At 41.5% G+C, this 23,495-nt stretch overlaps 2 protein-coding genes across 2 annotated transcripts; both read left to right on the top strand.

Moving 5' to 3' along the window:
* Nucleotides 1-4,145: 4,145 nt before the first annotated feature.
* hyal4 (hyaluronidase 4) lies at nucleotides 4,146-16,269 on the top strand. The gene is made up of 5 exons (XM_070830455.1): nucleotides 4,146-4,167; nucleotides 11,400-12,389; nucleotides 13,865-13,954; nucleotides 15,306-15,785; nucleotides 16,189-16,269. The coding sequence occupies exons 2-5, from the start codon at nucleotides 11,433-11,435 to the stop codon at nucleotides 16,267-16,269; spliced, it is 1,608 nt and encodes a 535-aa protein (XP_070686556.1). The 5' UTR covers nucleotides 4,146-4,167; nucleotides 11,400-11,432.
* Nucleotides 16,270-20,233: 3,964 nt separating this feature from the next.
* LOC139201705 (hyaluronidase PH-20-like) lies at nucleotides 20,234-22,435 on the top strand. The gene is made up of 3 exons (XM_070831100.1): nucleotides 20,234-21,148; nucleotides 21,264-21,353; nucleotides 21,851-22,435. The coding sequence occupies exons 1-3, from the start codon at nucleotides 20,234-20,236 to the stop codon at nucleotides 22,178-22,180; spliced, it is 1,335 nt and encodes a 444-aa protein (XP_070687201.1). The 3' UTR covers nucleotides 22,181-22,435.
* Nucleotides 22,436-23,495: the final 1,060 nt, after the last annotated feature.

Below are 23,495 nucleotides of genomic sequence, written 5' to 3'. Positions count from 1 at the left end.
GCTTTTTAAACAGAAAACAGCTGTTGATTATTCAGGGAAAGTTAAAAATGCATTTTCCAAAACAAAACACAGCTTTGTTCAAAGGGGACACATTATGCAAAATGCACTTTTTGATGTGTTTAACATAAATATGTGTCTCCAGTGTGTCTAGAGACCCTCAAACTGTGAGAAAAGACCATTTTTCTCTCTCTTTTTTTCTGCTGCTCCATCTTTCAGGAAATGTGTGTGTCAAAACACTCTGTTTAGATTTGGCTCTGCTTGTGATGTCACATGCAGGGATCTGTTGATCATGTGACCTCCTTCAGCCCACTGAAAACCTGAATCAACCTCGCTGTCCACCATCGCTTTGTGGCTAACACTAGCTCTGGTAGTAAGATGTCGAAGGTACGAACAAAGCACGCGAGTTATTCTGTTGTTGGCTGCAAGAACCCACACAACAGTTTTCATGTCCTCCCACTTTCTCAGGAAGTGAAGACCAGAGGATTTATTTTATTTTGGATAAACTTGTGATGGAAATGTCAATTGCAACTGCAAAACACAACAATTGTCTGTGTGTGTAATGTTATTTGACTGCTTCCAAGGGCTGTAAACGGTACAAGCCCAAGGATGGATCAATATCAGACTTAGAGGCTGTAAGTTTCATCGTATTTTCTGACATTTGCTGTTTATTTGGCAGGTTAGCCTGTTGAAATTGGCATTAGCATGTTGCTCGACTAATGTGGCTCCCCTTCGGAGCAGAGACCGTACTTTGAAGGTGGCAGAGCTGATGCAAAGGTTAGTAGCCAATGCCTGCTCAAAGTTGCAGGAGCTGACCAATCAGAGCAAACTTTCCCAGAAAGGGACCAGAGCTACAATGGAGTGCTCAGAAAGAGGCTGAAAAAAATATCAGCATGTTTTTTGAACAATACAACATGTAAACATATTCTAGTTGAACACTCCAATACAAATGTGATTCTGAAAATGAGCATAATGTGTCTCTTTCAAAGTGACACTTAATTGAGGAGCGTATTTGAGCTGCTGCTGAGCATCAGAAAAAAGAAAAAGCAATGACTTCACCAAACAATGTTCCTGAGATTTCTAGTAACCCTCAACAAACTGCTCTCTCATGTCCCTCCTACGCAGAAATGCAGAGCATGTAATTACCACCCACAGTCTGTCACAACTGATGGAGAGTCCCATTGGCTGTCACATTATCTTACGCTTCAGATACAACCTTCTGCCTGGCCTGGCCATGACGCCAACACCGTGTGTGCTTTTGTTTTAAAAAGACAAAATTGGAGGGTATGCTAAGGAAGCAAATTAGAGAAAATTGCACCTGATGGGTTTGTAGAGAAGATCTGAGGGAGTCACTGATCACTGATTATCCAGAAGAAAGGAAGAAACATCTGAGGTTGGCTCACAGTAGCTGGTGATTTAAAGGAAACACACTCAAACTCATGCATACACACAGAACTTCTGATGTCAAATCTTAGAAAAAGCCAAAAGATACTTAGGTAAACTGTCTTGTACTTTTTTCACTGGAACCACATGAGATCAACATTATCAACAGTATCAACATTAAGGCAAATGACCCATAGTGTAACATTGAATACAGGAACCGGTGAATATCCAACAATATTCTCATTGACAAGGGCTCACGGCTGTGAAATCAGCAAGAGCTTGAGGGCTCTGATAAAGCCATTTCTGAACAATTCATAGATTGCCAATGTTAAATACAGAGATGGCAATGAAAGTCTAAAATCGTGAAGGAGCAGGCAGGAGAATGTAACACATACTACAAACTACTGTGAGTGGTTTATAGTATGTGCTACATGAAGACATTATCATGTTGATCTATGCTCATAAAATTCCTGTTTTCTGAAAATAAGCAGCCAAGCAACGCATGAAATATGAGCCCACTGGCCACAGAGATGCATTAGTCCAAGTAACGCCATTTCACTCTGTCATCTGACTGCCTGTTGCTATCTAAAGATTTAACAGTCTTATAAGACCTGATGATACAGTCAAGGCCTCTTCCACTCTGAACTTTAACAAAAATAAGACCAAATGGTTTTAGAAAGACTGGAGTTCAGAGAAAAAACCCTCGACTGAAAGAAATGAGGAGACAACTCCCCACTAAAAGCTTCTTAGCGTGGAAACATGCCCTCTGATGTGTGACGCTCATAATGAATAAACATAGATGATCTGAGATGTTAATAGTTTAATTATGAGTAGTAACAGAAAGTTTACTGATGCTGAGACAGAGCTGGGTTTTTCTCATAACGTAAAATCACCATGTACAATAAAAAATTACAAACTATGTTACATTTATTCCTGCAAATGAAAATCAGTGTAAATGCTGTTTAGTTGGATGACATATTTACTCTAGTCTGAAAACGCACAGTTAAAAAGGGAAAATCCCTGTGTATATTTAACGGAGGGACTCACAGAGATTGAGTTGACTGTGACTTTTGTCTTATGGTTGTAAATATGTGTGGTTAACCACAGGAATCTCAGCTCGGGCTGGGTTTAAAGTGGCGGGTCCACATGTAATGCCATTTAATCAGCGCAGTGACACTGCACCAAGGAGTGAGAGTGCAAATTAAGATAGCACTACACTCTACTGCATATTCATTTTGATAGAAAAATTAACAGATGTGTGTTGTCGTGAGTTTTTAGACCCTGATTTTACTTCCTGTTCACTCAGCTACACAGATTTTCTCAGGGCTTTTTGAGTTTATGTGGTTTCTCATTGTTAAACTGGGTTTGAGCCATTCTGTATGAGATTTTCAACAAAATGTTCAGCAAAATTAGAGAGAAAGCATGGGTACAAAAATGCACTTAGTGGCTACACACCGCAAGAAATGAAGTATGTATTCTACATTTCAGGTTGACTCTGCATATTGCTGACTCTGAAGCTTCACTGCTTGTTCTCATCACTGAACTGTAAATCCAGACCTTTTTTTTTTTTTTTTATTAATTATGGCATCTCCAAATTCAAAAATGTCTTTCTCAATTCAGGAAATGTACCTTTATTTCCTTCAAAAAAAGGAAGTTGTTGGCCATAAAAGTTATAAAATATACACTGAATGCTTGACATTTCAAAAATATACAGCTTACAGGACCAGTTTTCATGGTCTAAAGATCTAATTAAAGACGTCCTGTGGGGTTTTTATATTATATGTTATATTTACATGTGGTATTTTTCACCAAATACATTGAGGGCATCACGCAGGCTGAATAGATATGTTGAAAGTATCTCCTTCCTCATAAAACATTTGCAAATCAGATTTTTTGAGTTTCAATCCTACATTGTTTATATTCATGTTTACTAATTTATAGTCTTCTTCTTCCCAGCCTTTTGCTAGCGCAGTAATGCATTTCTTGGCACCATACCACCACCTATAGGCCAATTGAGTAATATGAAATAGGTAGGAATGTGTAACTCACATTATCTCATACACAAAAACTTTGCTTTATAATGTTACTACTGGCTTTATTAGTCCCTTTGACTCTTAAATGCATGGATGCTTTTTAAACATTCATTCTTTTCTTACATGTTCAACTTCAAACATTTAAGGACTTTGTTCATTGACAAATGTTTCCCTGCACTGAAAACACAATGAAGTGTAAATGTCAGTTTTAAAGTCGACCTGAATTCCCCCTCGTCTGCTCCATCCACATTAAAAATAAAACAAGGTGGAGTTTACTCATGAAGGGTATGTAATGGTATGTGATCACACACACACACACACACACACACACACACACACACACACGCGTACATGGACATTTGTTGTTGTTTTCCTGTCTGATGCTGATTGAAGTGGATGAGACTTTTCTTCCAGAGAGGATCAGACCTCAGAGGAGCTCAGCAAACTCACAGGGATTTAAAACCTCTAACTCTCTCTCTTTCTTTGCTGTGTGTCTCTACGTCTCTCTCTCTCTCCCTCTCCCCCCTTTCCTCCCTCCCTAATCGCTGTGTTGTGGTGGTGACGCTTTCTCCTCCCTCTCCTCTTCTCTCAGGGCTGTATATAAGTGTGGATAACTGGCTTGTGTTTCAGAACGACAGAGGGAATGAATGCAAGCCTTTGGGACGTATGCCGCAGTGGGCCACCATGACCCCTTCAGTGACCCTGAAGAAGAGACTCCTCCTCCAAATTATTAGTCAGCGTGCAGCATCTACAGGTGAGCTGTTCAACTCAGGTACCAAGTTTTCTGTTGAAAGCAAGTTTCTCACATTTTAATCAGGTTTAGAAAAGTCAAGTTCGAGTTTTCTGCAGTCTTTGTTTTGCTGCACAGAGAAGAAAATAAAGTGTATTTTTAAACCTTGAGGGAAGCAGCAACCCTGGGTGTTACAGCATGGTTTGAGCGTCTGTTTTGGGTGATGCAGGAATGGGAGAGGAGGAGGGGGAGACCGCCCCGTCATGCCAGGAATGTTGGCTCACCCGTAACAATACTCTCGCTGTAGAGAAATGTTCTCTTATTTAGAAATCAGATGCACGGCAGCACATTTTTTAAGTCTCCTAGTAGTGTTTTTACCCAACAGGCATTGCTCAAAAGCTGGAGACATTAAAGGTCCCATTAAGGTTGTGTCAGTCATTTAGTAGTTGCTCTGACTCATAACGACTTATAGTAAATAGTCAGGAAAGCCGACAACACGGGAGGTCACAGTTTGAGGAATGTCAGCGAGAGCAGCTGGATTAAAGTTCATCACAGCCGGCTATAAAAAGTCTCTCACTGTTTATGGGAGCATGCTGTTTTTCAGTCTGCCCTCCACAGAGAGAAAGAGAGTTCAAGTGTCTGGGGTTAAAGATCAAAAGATGAAGCTGGGAGCCTTGATTAGCTGACAGGATCCCAGGACTGTGCATTAAGCTCGGCAGCTAATCTGGAGGGTGCTTTGTGTTTAGGTGTTGCGTGGAGGAATTCTGGTGACAGACATAACCGGGAGCACTTGTATTGTTGTTATAATGATATAGCATATTTACGTATTGGTATATTGTTGTGGTGTGTTGCATGGTAAGGAGTCCTACTTGAATGTTGTTTAAATGGCACTTAATTGATCCCCTTGGGGAACTTCACATTGCAGCCGCACAAGAAACATTATAAAATGGTACAAAATACTATAAGGTTCCCAGCTTTTGGCTTTTTGAGAGAAATCTGGTTAGAAGTTGTATTGATTTAGAAAAACAAGGAACATTTTGTGAAGAAATCTTATCAAATAATTACAGTTACACCATTCACTGACACTGATATCAGTGGTCAATATCAAATGTATCAGTCCATGGTAGAAGAAATACTCAGACCCTTTATCAGTTATTAACTATACCTGTCAAATACCGTAGTGGAGTAAAAAGAACTGCATTTCCGTCTGAAATGTACTAAAACACTAAATGTGCATTAGTTGCAGATAAAACATGTTTCTCCACCTTCCTCCTTGTTAGACACTTTGCGTTATGACTCTTCCATCCTCAGCACTAGCCAAACAAACTGACATGAAGTTGCTACGAATGGGTAGAGCTCTACTGACATGAAAAACTCAGGCATGTCTTGACAGTCTGGAGGCTCTTAATGAATCTCCCTATGAAAAATGTCAGATCCTGGATAGAAAACAGTATTTTTCTGTCCCCCGTTCATTATTTTCATCACAATTAGGTTTTTGTTTTCTGTCTTCCTCATCCATCTGTTTTCTCCATCTGACAAATCCTCCCCAAACCCCAAACTCACAATCGTCTTCGTCCTGGCAGAGTGATTTCTGGATGCTTGGTGTTCACCAGGCCCTCTGATTAGCTTTGGCTCTGCTGAGTGGAAAAATTGCAGCTTTGGTGGTTCCTGTTCTCCAGCTTTTGTTTTCAGGCTCTCATGTGAGGAACATGAATCATGACCACATTCACCAGGAATATTTGTTACTGCTTCATTTTTTGCTCTGGTTAACATGGTTCAACCAGCTTCGTGAGTGATTCATGGAAAGTCCTGATGCAGAGTCATGTTACTGAGTGTTGATGATGGAGGAGACAAGCTATGGTGCAGTTTTGAGGATTTTCATTTTCAGCTGAAGGGCCTCTCTGTTTGATAAAACACTTGAATGAATCAGCTGCATAAACCCTTTGATACAGAGTCATTAGGCTGAAGACCTGGCTCTTTCTGGACGGTTACACGCTGCTCACATACGCAGCAGTTATCTGACTCAGCTTTTTACTCAGGCTACAGTCACATTACACAGCCACATTATGTAAATGCAAGCAGAGGATTGGTCAGTTGGTCCATCCAGCACTTGAGTCAAGAGCAAGATATCACATCATCTGCTGGCCAAACTACCATGATATTTAATATGAATATTCATGTCACCCTGAGTATGAATTCTAATGATATTTGTGACCTTCCAGTGTGAGACACGCCTGCCGTGTCAGGTGCTGTGATGTGCAGATCCAGACTAAGAATGTGATATAATTGCTGCTTTTAATAAAGATTGATTGATCAGTTTTCGTGATCATCAAGACAGTGATTGAGCATGGGCGTCCTGACACCTTATATCACAGACATGCGTATCTGCACCCATGTACAAATAGTCAGACAGCTGCTATTTGGCGATTTAAACCCAGATGAAGTATAAAGAATGGTTAATTCCTCCATAACTTGATGTGGGTGTGGTGGCTGAATGGTTTAATTAGAGTCTCTTGTGACACCAACCGCAAGATACAGTAATTTATTTGTATGCTTTGTGAACATTTCAGTTTTCTTGTATTATTATGACCTTTCAGTCCCACTTTGGTTAAGTTCAGCCACCAAAACTACTTGGTGAGGTTTAAGCTATGGGCATTGATTGGTGTGAATCTTTTAAAAAAAAATTCTATTTTGAACGTAATTTGCTCGATAACGAGTTTCGCCATTGGCTTATTCTGTCTCACAGTGCAGAAATAGATAACCTACATGCCAGAAAATTAAAACACCAACCATTCTCTGGTTGGAGTGTCTCCAGCGTGAGGATCTGCTGCTTTTCACTGAGTTGTATTCTTCTATTGCTAAATCTTTTTCTTGTGGAACTGTTGGTTGGACAATTTGAAGATGTCACCTTAAACTCTTAATGGAAATTAAATTGATCGGATATTAATTTATAGATTTCAATAACGCAAAGTAATGGTTTGTATATAATTAGTTTCAGCCCTAGATCTTTTTATCTGTCGGTGCAGCTTGTATAACTGGCGTGTGTAGTTTAAAGTGGAAAAGGATCTATGTTCTGCTTTGTATAGTGAGGTCAAGCTGTATATCTGAACATTGTTTACTGTAAATTGAAATGGTTCAAGTGCAAAGTTAAACACTGCTGAGCATTTTCCAAAACATACCATCAGTTTTTAGGTTGAGTTCCCTCCTTCCAGGAAAGCTTTTCTTTCTGTTCCTTTAGACATCAATTAACAGAGACTTCAACTTGAATTTTCAGGTGAAGGTTTGTTTTTTTTTTTTTATTACTAGAGAGCAACATTAAATGTCCATAGCTTCAATGTGTTTAAATCATTCACTCAGTTAGAATCTGAGTGAGCGAGTAGTCATATGACTTGGTGATGTCCGGTCGGAGTTGGAGCGTATTTACGCGACAGATGGCGTATCTGAGGGAATTTGTTATTCTGGCTCCCGCCCCTTGGCCCTCCATCATGGTTTCGGCTCGAATCCCAAACATCAAACTGAGGACATGCTTCACCCTTTCCTGGCATCTCTGAATGTGCTCAGTGTTCTCCTCTTTCCATCCTCATAGAAGCACGTCCATCAAACTGCCAGCTTCATTTACTCCTGAGGTCAAAATGCTTTATTTGGGCATGAATTTACTCATATTCCTTGAGTAACTTGTGTGAAATGACTTCCTTCAAGGCTGCTGAGGTTGTCGAGGTTGTATGGCAGCACATTAAACACTACACGAAGATAAAAGCTGACTTTCCTTTTTTCAGTCCTCGCATGAGCACAAAGATAAGAGGTCATGAAGTGATCTGCAATCAGTGCAGCGTTACAGAGAAGTGTGAGGTAATGTGCCCGAATGCCGGCCTCAAAGCTTCCTCTTAACCTTTGCCCTGCACTGTCATCTGGTTCAGGGACACTACTGTGAGGGTCTGAACTTCAGACACTGGCAACTGTGGCTCAAACTCACCCCAATTTTCCAACAGACACTGAAAATTAGACAGTCTCCCTCTTTCTGGTTTTGTTGAATGAGTGGAGCTCTTCCACAAGAACCACAGACATCAACAAACTCTTATCTTAATCGATGCCAGACCAGCCCACGGCTCCGAGCTCCTCCAGATAAATAATTCACTTTGACACAGAGCCAAACTTTAAACACGAAAGCCAGCATGTTAATTCTGAGACTGCTCCCTTCGCCTTTTATCACGATACGAACCATCAACTAGAGCGCATGAAGGCTCGACCCAGTTCAGACACTCATAATCGTTAGTTGAGCCCCACTTTTGGTTATGAAAGTCATTTCATGAAAGGGCAGGTGTGGACAGATAGATGAACTGAAATGGAGTCATTACGTTTCGGCACTAAAATGTGTGCTGCACTTAACAGATTGCCTACAATGGACACATTTCAGCTGTGTTTTTTCTGTCATCCTTGTCATGTGGAACAGATATGCTTCCATTTGAATCAACATAGCTATCTGCTATGTTGATACGATGTTGGTGCTTCAAACCACCTTAACATAAAGAACCGTGACTGAGAATTTTAAATATGTATGTAAAGATCACTTACAGATCATCCATGAGACGGTCAAATGAAAAATTATCCTGAAACGCATCTGGTGTAAACAGCCTGTTGGGTGCAACACACAACAGCCAACTGAATCACGCAACACCAACAAACATTATGAGATTTGATTGACGGCACACGTAAATTGGAAACTTCACATGCAGAAACACTTTTCAAGATCTTTCCAATGCTTATTCAGATAATTTTATACTGTTCGACAGAGGCGAACAACCCGTGTGTACTAACGAGAGAGATATTTATCCATAACCATGATGGTATCCACAGACCGCAAAGCAGGATAGACATCAGTCACACCTTGGTATTGCCCAACCAGGAGCTCAGAGTAATGCTAAGAGATTTCAAGCTCAAACAGAAAACCAACAAAGAGAAAAATCAGAAACATTGTTATCATCCACTCATGTCTGCTCTGCTCTCTGGCAGGCTTAGGATGGAAGTGGTTTCAGCTTAAACTGGGAGTCATTATCCAGACATACATCCATACATTTACTGTTCACGCTGCAGTACAGTTGGCTTTGAAAAATGATCTGCTTTCACTAAGTGCTGCAGTCAAATCATTTCCAAACCTACAGGGAAAACTGGCAGGAACACAGAGAAAGGAAAAGACTTTGATCCCAAACCAGCATAACTCAGATACGAAAGAAAACAAGTCACATTAGATTATAAGAACCAAATGAGTACACTTTATAGTACTTCTCAAGAATATCACCACCAAAAATTTAAAGGAACATTAAAAATTCCTTTTTGAAAAGTAAATGTAGGATTTTAAACACATTGATTATGGCTCATCAGGTAAATCACGGTAGACGACTTGCGATTAAGAAACTCTCCATGCTAACTTGTTAGTTTATGTGTTGTGAAATGAGAGATGAAGCCGTAAACATACACTTGAATTAGCTCTGCCTCATGCCAATGCTGTGGGCTCTAACTCTTTAGCATAACTTTTATTTAAGACGGTCGTATGCTAGCTCGTACGTTAGTGACATTAGGCTCTGCCATGTTAATGCTTTAGCCTGCACATTATTAAGAAAGTGATTATTGAGAAAATAGTCTGAAGTTCAATCTGTAATGAAAATATTTATTAGCTGCAGCCCTACAATGACAGCAGGCATCATGCTAATGCATTAACATTTAGGGTCTTTGCTAACACAGGAGTATAGTACTTTTTTAAGGAAGTCCAAATAATTCCCCAAGAAAATTAGATTGTCATCTGTGCTATACCATGAGTATGTGATATTAGCATTTGGCCAGTTGGGTGATAAATTGTTGACTTTAACTGAGTGACGCAGACTGAAATGACTTACAGAATTCTCTGTTCTCTCTCTGACTGGATGTTTGCTTCATCTAGCTGTATATGGGACGCAGAGACACAGCAAACACTGAGACATTTGGCAGGATAGCCTGTAATTATGGCCTGAGGCTTCAGCTCTGGTCAGAGGAGGACGAGATGTGGACAGGAAAGCAGAAGTCTGTTCAGCTCAAGTCCTCGTTCCAATCCCTGGGTGTCAACTGCCTTCCTCTGTGTGACCTCTGACCTTTGGGTGTCTATTAAATATTAATGTCACTGAAGACAGCAGTGGCCAGGAGATGAAAATGAAATGTTTCAATTCATGGGAGATACAATGAAACCAGTGAACCTGTGGAGGGAAAAGGTTGCTGCAAAAGTTGAATTTGAATTAAAAAAGAGCCAATGGAGGTTTCACCAGAAGCTTCAGAGTCCAGAACATCTACAATAGTGTTGAACAGCATGACAAATAGATCCCAACTGTATTCACAGACTTAAACATGGAAAAACTCATAGGCTCATAAATTCACATGTAAAAGCAAATGCTGAAGCTTTCATGATTTACCATTGTGCTGGGACTCCAACACTTAAACACTCACAGACAGAGAGAACAGTAAAACAGACTTTTATTCATATGACAGAAGCTGTGAGTCACCAGTTTGAGCTCATCCAGCTGTAACTTCCATAAACTCATTGAACAGGAACAATATAAAGACATTCAGAAGGTCAAATTAAGTTGAAGAGACTTCTGCAGATGGGCTGAAACACTTCACGCTGTCATTAAAAGCTTTGGGTTTGGTGTGTTTGCTGCTTATTCTGTCAGTATTGTGAAACACTACATGACCCCCAGAGTGTCTACATTTGTATATCAAATCTTTAAAAGCAGCCTTAGACCTTAGTACTTCCACCATTTTCAGTTCACACGTGAAAAACATTTAAAAAGTGGTGAAATGTTGTAGAAATGTTTCAGTGCTTGGCTATGGTGTAAGAGTTGGCATATTGAAAAAGTGAAGATGGGATAAAGGCATAACATGAATATACGTACATGGCAAAAATAGATCGTTTTTAAAAATCCTCCTTGACGTTGTACAACCTGATTCTTCTTCTTCTCCTGTAAACATCGTCAAGTCTACATCATGTCCTGATATCTTCATTACTGCTATTCAATAAATCTTGTCCCGTCTTTTGGAAAACATTTGCATTAACGTAATTGATGGAAACACGCAACTTTTACCTTTCACCTTTTATGTTTTTTGCTGATATTTCAGGAATTTGCTTAAAAACATGTAAAACGAGTGCAAGACTTTAGCAGAAATGCTGTCTGTTGTCTGTGGACTAGCTGGTTAAGCCCAAATGTATGAAATTATGAATTATCTCTCTTCAGGATGATTGACAGCTGCTCCTCCTGAACCCCAGGATGCCTGTGGTGCCAGTGGGCGGGACATCCTCCTCCCACCATGTCGTACCTGTTGCCCTCACCTGCTCCTGGCTGCTCTTGCTCTTTCACGCCGCCTTCGGTCAGAAACCTGCCAAGCTGCCTCTGATATCCAGGAAGCCCTTCATCGCAGCCTGGAATGCCCCGCTGGACATGTGCTCCATTAAGTACAACATCACCACCAATATCGACCGCCTCTTCCACATCCAAGGGAGTCCGCGGGCTGATTGGACGGGCCAGAATGTCACTATCTTCTATGCCAACCGGCTGGGCTACTATCCCCACTACACGCCGCAGGGCACCGCTGTGCACGGTGGCGTGCCACAGAACAGCAGCCTGGACATGCACCTGTTCAAGGCCTACCAGGACATCAACCACTTCATCCCTGCTGAGGACTTCCGTGGCATGGCCGTCATTGACTGGGAGTTCTGGAGGCCTCAGTGGAGCCGTAATTGGCACAAGAAGGATATCTACCGGCGCAAGTCCAGGGAGCTGACCGCTAAGGCGTATGTCAACGTGACAGCAGCACAGGTGGAGGAGCTGGCACGGCGGCGGTTTGAGAAGAGTGCCAGGGCGTTCATGCAGAGGACTATCCAGTTAGGGACACGCCTTCGCCCCAACGGCCTCTGGGGTTTCTACCTCTACCCTGACTGCCATAACTACAACCTGCACGAGCAGAACTACACAGGGTTCTGCCCAGTGCTGGAGAGGCTGAGGAACGACGAGCTGCTGTGGCTGTGGAACAGCAGCACAGCGCTCTTCCCCTCTGTGGCGATCAGGAAAAGTCACACCAACAGCATCAGCAACCTGCACTTCTCCCAGCACAGGATCAGAGAGTCGCTCCGCATCGCCTCGCTTACCTCCAAGGAGTACGACCTCCCCACCTACGTGTACCTGAGGCTGGGCTACCGAGACGAAGCCCTGGCCTTCCTCACTGCAGTAAGAACGTTTGTCACACCAACATAGCTGTTTTACTGTCAGTTCAGTGTTAATTAATGTGCAGTAGCTTGTTATTCTTACATTTTGCTGAATGTCGAATCACACCGCTGTAGTCGCTGGGCCACACCCACTTTCTGTTCAATCAATCAATCAAGTCAATAAAGAATATAATCACACTATTTCTTTAGTCTACACAAAAAAATGCAGTAAATCTGTTTTCATCTAAAAAATATGTAACCTCAAGTATGGCCTGGCCTCAATTCTGAGTGGTAAAAACATCATGATTTCCATTCTGTAGAAAATTATGCAGCTCTTCATGTGAGGTTAGTAAGATGTCGCCAGCAGCCTCATCAAAGATGGGTGAGGAATGGTGGGAAAAGGCTGTGAGTGTCGCTTCCATAGACCTGTGACAATAGTATATAAAAAGTAGACCACCGCGACGCCACCCACTGGTTTGTGGACTATTGTTTTGAGGCCTTGAGTGTGGCATTTTGTTCATCGCCATCTTTGTTTAGGAGCCAGAAGTGACATTCGTTCCACAAAGACCCTGCCTCTGATTGGGTAGTAGTCCTGCCCTATTTCTTAGATACAGTCCACGTATATCCGCCTGTCTGTTAATGGTAGATCATATTTTATTTACTGATTATATTTTGAAATTTTAATCTGTAAAAGTTATCAAATAAATGTAATGGAGTAAAAAAGTATAGCATTTCCCCCTGAACTGTACAGTAGCAGAGAATGGAATGAAACTCAAACTTAAATTCAGTGCTTGTGTAAAGGTACTTAGTTATTTTCTATCACTCCTACCCACCTTTTCATTTCTAGAAGAGTGTAGTGTTGAGAAGCTTCATAAGCTGCAGTGTCAGATGTAGTTTATACATAGATGTTAAAGACACAACAACAAATCTACTGACATACAGATCTACTGTTCATTATCACACTGTGTGCTTGCACTGACTTCTCTGAGCTATTCACTACTGCCATCTAGTGGAACTCCACAGAAAAGCACCAAACTTCTGATCATGCAAGTTATGTTGCAGAAAACTTTGGGCAGTTGTGGGAATGAGGTCAATGTTATGTAATGTGCATAAGATCCCCAACTTAACGTAAAACTTCTATGTAACATTCACAGATGCAGTGCGGTGTATAGATCAGTGTGCTGTCTAAACACATAGAACGTGTTGAGCTGCAGTTAATGAGAAGAGTCATTTATTTACAGAGGTGTGCTGACGATGTCGAGGAGTTATTGTACTGATTATAAATACTTGTGCGCTTACAAATTATTTACATCCAATAAAAAGACTATGACCATGGCACATGACAGAACTCTCTTCGCAAAAGCACATCATTTTTGTTTTGTTTGAGAATTTAACTCGACAGCTTTTTGGTAACTGTGTGTTAGATGATTTTATGTGTGTGTCACTGATGGACACAGACCATGTGATGTGACATCTGTAGTTGTGTGTTTCCTGTAGAAAGACTTGATCCACACCATTGGGGAGAGTGCTGCTTTGGGAGCTGCAGGATTCGTCATCTGGGGAGACCTGAACCTGACCTCGTCCAGGGTGGGTGTCCTTTACCCTGAACCAAAAAAAAACCCCCAAAGATCTTTACCCCCTCTTACTTTCTGTAAAAGTGACCTGATGGCTTACAGAGGAAAAATATCCCAGCTCCCTCTGTCAGTCCCTGATTCATTGATACACAAAGAATAATTAAATCCAGGTCAAATGTGTGGTTGTGGCGTATAATCTGCTGTCAGACTTTTTCTTTTGTTCTAACTTGTGCTGTAGAAACAGATGAAGTCTGACATTGTACATTCATGTGAAAAAAAAAAAAACATTCTTTCCTCAAGCTTCTGGATTCGTTTTGGACTCCAAACAAGCCACAGCTGTAAATATAGCCAGACAATGGAGAGACGACATCATGTGGTCGCCGTGTGTTGTGAAACCACTCTGACATTTTGAAAACTATAATGCACATGTGTTTACGGCCTGCTGCGATCCTGTCTGCATGGAAAAAAACGCTCGTCTGAACAGCAACTGATAGTCAGAGCCAGAATATCAGCTTTTCAAAAGTGTACAATTTGGGCATATCTGTTACCCGTCTAAATTCTTAAAACCTGCCATTAAATTGCTTTTGACAACCTTAGCTAGCTGCCAAAACTGACGTCAAGCGTCACTACCTCGGTACTAATTCTGGATCTTTTAATTGGCTTTTTTGGGGGGGGGTTGGCCAATAGGGGAACAGAACAACAAGATCACTCCATTGGAGTTGTGTTTGTGTCCACATAATGAGGGGATAATATCTCAGGTGTTGTATTAACAGTTTGTTCTGTTGCCTCCTAGTGGCCAAAACATCAGTGAATGCAGCTTTAAAGGGAAACTTTGCCTCTTTTTATGTGGATGCCCAATCAGCATTGAGGGTGAACGTATTGCATTGAAGTGATAAACACATCAGTGCGTGCTACATTGACCGAGTTCTTCATGCTCTAAGCGCTGTGCTGGCAGTGCCTACACTTACCATGATGGCTTCTGCGCAAGCTTCTCACTCACATATCCAAAAATCCTCTTCACTCCACTCTCTCAGGGTTACCATCCGCCACGAACAGCTCAAAAATGACAAAAGCAAGACTCAACAAAAACTCCCCATACTGAAATTCATTGAAGGTGAACAGGCTGATTAGAGCCTGAAGTTTTTCCTGGTCAGCAATGAGTCAGACGACCAAGAAGTACAACAGATTTTACAGCGGGGGAATTCATTTTTCCTTCGTCAATACAGCACACACATTTACCCACCCAACTCCAGAACAGGTGCTGTTTTGTCATTAGGCAACTCTAAAAATTCAAATCAATGTAATGACAAATTGAGCTAAAGCACATCACATCATGACTGTTATGTGGTGTTTTCTTTCCACAGCATAACTGCACCAAGGTGAAATCCTTCCTGAGCCACCGCCTTGGCCAGTACATCACTAACGTGACGCGAGCTGCTGAAGTCTGTAGCGACTTCCTGTGCCAGGGGAACGGCCGCTGCGTTCGCCGGGACCCCCTTGCCCATCATTACCTCCATCTGAGCCCTGACAGCTACCACATCCAGACCACAGGTGACGGGGACTTCACTGTCACTGGGTGGCACTCGCAGTACGACCTGCAGCTGCTGACCGAGAGGTTTCGCTGCCACTGCTACCAAGACCACGAGGGCGAGCGCTGCGACAGCATCAACAAAGTTAGGGAGGACGATGGGCCGCGGAGGGAGGACGAGGAGGAGGATGAGCAGAAGAGGCAGAGGACGAAGTGGGAGGACGAGCAGCGGTGGGAGGGAGGGGAGAGTGAGGCGCCATTGACTCACTGCAGCCTTCACCTGATGCTGTTGATGCTCTTGTTGAATTTATCGTTGGTAAATTTGTATGATGCACTCTGACAAAAAGGAGGAGTCATTTTTTCCCCACACAGCTGTACCAGATGTTACTTCTCAACACACAGACAGTATGATGTTTTTGACTCAAGATGGAGACAGACAAGCCTTTGGCTGGATTTGACCCCAGGACATTATTCTCTCTCCGGATCCACCAGCAGCAGCAGCATCATTTTCAAAACCTTAACAAATGTTGATCATCATCAAGTAATTGTTTTTTACTAAACAGTTTTTATTTTGGTTCCACACCATTGAATCACTGCTCATATCTCAGATTTGCTGAGTAATTCAAAGTAGTTTGGTGCTGTGCTCACAAACACCAGGTTTACTGCTGCCAGCAAAATATCAAATAACACATTCTCATCTTTCGTTCTTTGGACCAAAGCGATTCTTCCAGCTGCTGGTTTACTCCAACCAACTGTCCAACAACGCTATAGAGTCTACAGCTGTGCTAGCAGTTCTGTAAAACTGTGCCTAGATACAATACTGATGCTACCATCAGCATGCGTACAACGTTACATGTCAAGCCAGAATAATGTTTAGATCATATTTATAATCTTAGTTTAGTGTGTTAGCATGCAAACATTTGCTACTTAACAAGAAACTCAAAGTAAGTAAGTAAGTAAGCAACTCTGACAGTTGCTGTGTTGAAAAGTAATATTTAAAAAGAATGACACTGTGATGGCAGCGATGGCACTTTACGTGACACAGAGGTTCAGCACGTTGACAGATGAAGGTTCGGCGGACTTTTTTTGACTCCTGCAACAGTCTGCACTGCCTCTTGGGCCACAACTGCATCGGTTCTTCCGGGAATGTTGATTAGTAGATGTAGATGCTGTTTGTTAAACTGTGGACTGAGTCACCTTCAGCTTGACATGATGATCATCCAGCGTCAATGCAGAGCCAAGGATTGAATCGGAGGGATGAACTACGGTAAAATATGGCTCGCTGCAGGAAGATCCTCTGGTTTGTTTGGTGGAGACCGCCAAGACTTCCAATGGAAACCAAAGGGTGTTAATGCTACCACACAGCCATATGTAGGAAAATAATCACTAATATTTGACGCTTCGTCAGTGGTGTTTTTGAAGACATCCTATAAGGATTCTGGTTTGTTCATTTCTGATGGGATTGATTTTTTTATTCTCAACAATACACTTTCACTTGACATTATACATTAAGTGTGTATTTTTTTATATCGTTGCTTACATTATACTCTTCAAGTTCAGCTTGATAGGAAATGCCTCATATTTGAGCCTGTTGGGACGTGGCATGCACATGTTGTAGGTGCTATTGATTTAAAAAATATGATGTATCTGTACCATATCTTTCATTTTTTGTTGGGCTTATTGCCCTAAAAAAACCCTCAGTATAGAGGATCATGTTTGGTTATCAGTGATTATGTTCTGGTTGATGTTGCTATATTTCAGTTTGGAGGAATCAAATCAACAGACTGTGTTGAGTTTTTGATTGTATTTTATCTTGTGGACCAAACAGTTAAGTCTCTGTCAGTACTGTAGGTATGACGAAACACTGAACAGGATGTAAAAGATGGCACATACTGTATCTGGATACATGACTCAGTGGCTCTCTGTGGTTCTGCGGTTCTTCAATGCATACTTCTTGCCAAATCTGGATTGTAGAGCAGTAAATTATGTGATATGAGTGTCATCTCCTGCAAAAATAGGACTGAGAGCTGAAAACTGACGTACAACTCAACACAGGTTTTTTTGAGTCCAATTATTTGAACCTGACTTGAATCCGAACCTGAATAGATGTGAGTCCAGAAAAGTGGTTCTTGCTGGTTTTTTGGTGCCTCGATAAAGTTTTAAATTCTCTTTCGCTGTCTTGATTGATTTTTAACTGGAACTTTCCCAGTTTAATCCTACAGAGCAGTTAACGAGGACGCTAAAGTTCACAAAACAATCTCTTCTCAATGTCAATTTTCCTCCCTTGTCCTGGAGGTTTCAGCCTTAATTAGCAGATGGCGTTTACCAACCAAGTCCAAGATGGCCGAGCAGAAAACAGTCATATGAATAATGTGTAACAGTTCTGGAAGACACTGCTGATTGGGGCATCAGATCAGACCACTATAAACATGTCCTCAACTGTCTGGAACTGGCTATCTTGGATCGACTGACCTCGAGTTAAACCAAATCCAGAACAGCGGTGGACCAGAGACTAGGAAAAAAAGTCTAATGAGTTGAGTTTCCATAACTTTTTGGACTTTTTGGACCTAAACATGTAGCATCTATCCCAAGTCTGTGTAACACTGATCCTGGTTTAAACTGAGTCAGAATTTTCATCTCATATCTTCAGGTGAAGTTCAGGTTTGACTTCACTCATCATCATGCAGTAACTGTTTCCTGCACTTCCTGTGTTTTTTTTTGTTCTAAGATTGTAAACCAAATATGCAAGAAGGACTATGCAACACATGAAAAATGTTACCTGAATGTAAATGCACTGCAAATAAAGACTTTTCTTCATTAGACCTGTGTGTCTATTATTTCTGTGCACCCAAAGAGAGGATTTTAGGGGAGCTGATGGCAGCCATGTTGGATAATCAGAGAGGCAACTTCCACTTTGTGTAATATGTGCATGGCACACACAGTATGATGAGCATTAGTTATATAAAATATATCCAGAAATAGAAAAAACACTCTTTTTCCAAAGCAACAAACCAAGAAACCAGAATCACCTGCCAGCTGGCTTCCTGTCCAAATACTGACGACTGAAAAAGGGGAAGAGGTCTTAACTGAGAGATCACATTCTCTGCTTTCTCACCAGCAATGACACATGAGAAATGTCACACAGTCAAAACCCTGAGAATGTTTCATCGGAGGAAGTTAAATGCAGATGCTGGTCTTCAGTACAGTTACACACATAATTTGTCCCTAATGTGTCCAAATAATCAAACAGTGACACTAATCATTCGATATGTGACATGGAGATGGGGATTCCTTGTTTAGCTTTTGGATATTTCAATTATAGAAGTATTGATATAGTGCTTTCAAAATATTTGATATTTTGAGGCTGTGTTGTGATGCAACATCATTTTCATTAAATGTTATGTTATCTGGGAGCCGTAAATGACCTCAGTTAAAATAACTTAACGTTTACTCTTGGTTTCACAAACAGCGGCCCCTTGGGTGAAAGTCCTGTGTTTGACACGTCCAACCATCCCGACCTCTTCCCTCAGCCCCTGAAAAAACGACCACTGATGTTTTTGATATGAGGACAGGCTGTAAACTCAACCAGGAATTTTATGGAACTGGAGCACAATATAAAGAAACAGAAAATATCCAAATAACCAAAAGAAATATGCTGAGATAAGATAAGACATCGATCCGATAACGATCACAGTGAAGAAAGAGTTTCCTCCAACACATGAAGCAGCAAAAAAAAAGAGACATGGTTTCGAAACAGTCCTTCACAGATCACTGAAGAGAGCAGCAGGTAGGAACTGATGACATGTCAAAATATGGAAATACTGCAAAACTATTTAAAATATGTATTTCACTTACTGTATATGGTACAATAATGGAGATTATTGGATATGTAAACAATGTAGAATCAGTCATCTGATCATCTGGACAATATGTCTTCAGGTTTCTTCAAATTTTTTAGTAAGGTTTAAAGAGGTTCATAAAGGTTCATAAAGGTTCTTAGCTTTATAAAAGCTGAGAACCTTTATGAATATATTCCTCTATCTTTATTTCAAATATTACATGTTTGACAAGAGACACTTGTTCAAAATGGCTGGGTAGTTATCACATAGTCGCATAAAAACCATACTAAATTAATTAAGAACATCCAAGTACAGCATATATAATGATAACATGATAATAAACTTCTGTATACAGTTGTTTGATCTGCTGACATATTTCATTAGTTTATTTCTTTGGAAGAAAATTCATTGATCAACAGATAAAGTTGGCATAGAAAGCTATTTCTACTGTTGTTCCAAGTCCTATGTTGAAGAAAGCCGAGCAAATAGAATAAAGAACAAACAATTATCATATAACTTCTTTTTGATATCTTATCATTTCTGTCAACTTCCTACAAATATAATCAAAGCAAGGAAATAAACAAACTCATTAAAACATTTTAACCCAGTATGGATGGTATTTCATCTCTGATCCACAAGCCCTCTGGACAGCTTCAGACTGATAAGGCAGTGTGACACAGGTCAAGATTTTATTGGACCCATCTCACACAGTGTGACATGCAATACATGTACATGACTGTGCAGTCTACAGGCAATTTTATACAGTGTTTTTTCCATTTGCAGCTCTTACATGTACATGTTTGGAACACACCAACATGTTTGACCTTTGATATGACAAACCCTGAACATGAAATATGAGTGGATAGGCTGACATGGGAGTGAGCCATATTTGTTATCTTTCCTCCATTTGTCCAGAGACACCGCGATGGCCAAGTCCTTCCTGTTCTGTGTCACTCTCTGTATCATTGGCTCTACTACCACCATCCTTGCACTACCGCCTACTGAGTCACCACTGATCCACAACCACCCCTTTGTGGCCATATGGAACGCCCCCACTGATTACTGTCAAAAGCTTGACATCCCCCTGGACACCGCAGCCTTCCAGGCAGTGACAACACCTGCTGCCGTGCCTGGTCAGTTCCTCAACATCTTCTACGAGGACCGCCTCGGCCTCTACCCTAAAGTTGACATCACTGCACGCAAACGCTACAGAGGTGGAGTGCCCCAAAACGGCAATCTGACAGAACATCTGGCCAAGGCCCAGAGTCAAATTGATCACTACATCTTCCAAGATTCCACGCCTGGGCTGGCTGTCATTGACTGGGAGTCTTGGCGCCCACTGTGGGAGCAGAACTGGGGATCGAAACGTATTTACCAGAGGTTGTCCATCACTCATGCCCTGCAGATAGCCCCATTTTTAACATTAAAGAAAGTTTCCCAACTGGCAAAGAGCCAGTTCCAGCACGCTGGGCGGCGCTTCATGGAAAAGACCATCAGCCTCGGCATTGGTGAGCGCCCAAGCCGTCGATGGGGGTTCTATCTTTTCCCCGACTGCTACAACTATGGCTGGGAGAAGCCTGGTTACTCTGGGAGGTGCTCCCCGAAGACTCAGAAGCACAACGACCAGATGCTGTGGCTGTGGGAGCGTAGCACCGCCCTCTTCCCCTCCATCTACCTCCACCACACCCTGAGAAACTCCCCTCAGACCATGCTCTACGTCCGCAACCGTGTCCAGGAGGCACTGAGGGTAGCCATGCTGCCCAAACGTCCATACACAGTGCCGATCTATGTCTATTCCAGGCCACTGTACCGGGACCAGAACCAGATGTTCCTGAGCCAGGTGAGCCGGTGTGATAACTCAAAATTAGCTTGAAATCAATTTAAAAACTACCTATTAGGAGTGAAGGTATTAGTTAAGACAGTATGCATTCTCTATTTGGTGTGTCCTCTTTCAGATGGACTTGGTGAGCACTGTGGGAGAGTCTGCAGCTCTGGGAGCGTCAGGCATCGTAATGTGGGGAGGAAGCAAAGACTACAACGACAAGGTCACTGCGATTTTTCTGAAGCACACTCACTGGTCACTAGGTTAACATTCACATACCAATGTGTTTTAAAAAATGGCTGTGACGGTGAAGTGATCCCTCCCAAACATGTCTACACTGACAAAACCACAGTCTTTTCAGTATGAAATTCCCTGTTTCTGTTTTCACGGATGATGTTTCCTTCCTGAGCTGCATCGGAGGAATCGTAAAACATAAATGTTATGTTATTATAAAGTTTCCATGCATGTCTGCAGCTATAGTAAAATGGCCTGGAAAGGGGAACACAGATGACCAGACAAATAATTAATATGCCTTTGTTTCAACTTTTAGGAGGAACTAGCAGCCAAGACACTGCAGAATTTGTTATCTGAACTAAAAGATGTTGAAGAACCTTCATTTTGCATTTCTGCTCTTATGTGTGTTATTGACTTACCTTTTCTTTCTGTCCTAAAATACACGAGTCTCACTTATAGACCCCCCCCCACCTCCCCTCCCTCCAGGCTACCTGTCAGTCTCTGTCTGACTACCTGACATCGACCTTCAATCCATACATCGCCAACGTGACGGCAGCCACCATGCTCTGCAGCGAGGTGTTGTGTCAGGGAAAGGGCCGCTGCCTCAGGAAGCGCTACGACTCCGCCCACTACCTCCACCTGGACCCCGCCTACTTCAGCATCCTGCGTGCTGACAGGAAGTACGTGGCGATTGGTCTTCCCTCCGCCGCCAACCTGGACGCCTGGGCCAAAGACTTCACCTGTCAGTGCTATGCGGGGTCGAGCTGTTCACCGAAACTGCTGCATCCAACCAGAATCAAACTTATCTGGGTTTAAACTTTTTACGGTTTTCAAAACTGTCCTCATATTTTATTATATATTCATTAATGCAGATAAAATTTGATGTAATTTGATGAAATGATCTACAATATATCAACCACCTGTGTTCATTAAAAAAAAAAAAGAAAAGAATATATGATGATATATAACACACGTTTTGCAAATTATAAGATAAAAGGTGAAAATATAAAACTAATTTATTTGAATTGAAAGCTAAAATTAAGCAAATTAATAAATGCTTTTTAAAACACACTTTTTGGTTTTCATTCACAGACGGTTCTACGAAAAGTGAGGAACAGGTTGATAAAATCAGACTAATAACAAAACACACAAGAGGTGATCATTCCTTAGACAGAAAAAAGTTATGTAATTATTTCAGGCAGGGCTGTAATCAAAGGCCACCAAATCTGGTCTTAGATAAGTTCAGTTAGTTTTGTGATTGTGTCAAGAGTCAGTGGACTCCAGATAAGATGTGTCTTTAATCGCTCGGTACAGTTTGTATCAAGAAAAGTTTGGAAAGTGGTAAGAGCACAAAACAACTTACATCTGCCTAAACGATGCATTAGTCGTCAATTATCAAAGTCTGATTCCACACAGTTCAAAATGAGGACTTTATTGCATGTAAAAACACACGCGAGTCAACAAAACAAAGCCCAAGTCAAAACAGCGACAACACCCATGCCACTTTTGCCCACCTGAGATTTTCTGGTTGGATGTTGAAGGTGAGAAATAAGCATGAAATAAAGTGTCATTTTGTACTTCTGTTTGAATTCTCTAGTAAAAGAATATTTATATCATTGCACATATTTTGGCTTGTCACAGCAAGAAAAGCTCGGATAAAATTAATAACAGCAGTGATGGATCCATTCCATTTACTGTTGCTTTGCCAATGAAACAGCATGTACAGCTTCAACACCCTGGCATGGCACACCTTAATAAAGTGCTGTCGATGTGATGCTTTTATGCATGTCTGTATCTGAAAAAGGAAAATATTTGTCTTTTGGACATTCCTGCTGATCTGTGATTTTAGAGCTTTGGGATGTAATTTCAGATGCCATCCAGGCTTCAAAACAATACCGTTAACACCGGAGATGATGTATGAACACCATGTTGGAGATTGAGATGACAAGAATGCATTTTAATGGCAGATGTAAATGCAAAAACCACACCAAACACATCATAAACCGTTATCTCCTCCATAAACAATGGAGGAGATAATGTGCAATGGCTTGAAGAGGGCCTTAAGCTTAAACACACTGGTCTGACAATAAAGTGTGACGGTGTTACGAGCCCAAGAGGTCTGGTAGACTAG

This window comes from Pempheris klunzingeri, chromosome 5 (assembly GCF_042242105.1).
Source record: "Pempheris klunzingeri isolate RE-2024b chromosome 5, fPemKlu1.hap1, whole genome shotgun sequence".
NCBI classification, from domain to species: Eukaryota; Metazoa; Chordata; class Actinopteri; order Acropomatiformes; family Pempheridae; genus Pempheris; species Pempheris klunzingeri.
The sequence above is the reverse complement of the archived record's forward strand: the minus strand, read 5'-3'. Positions and strand labels throughout refer to the sequence as shown.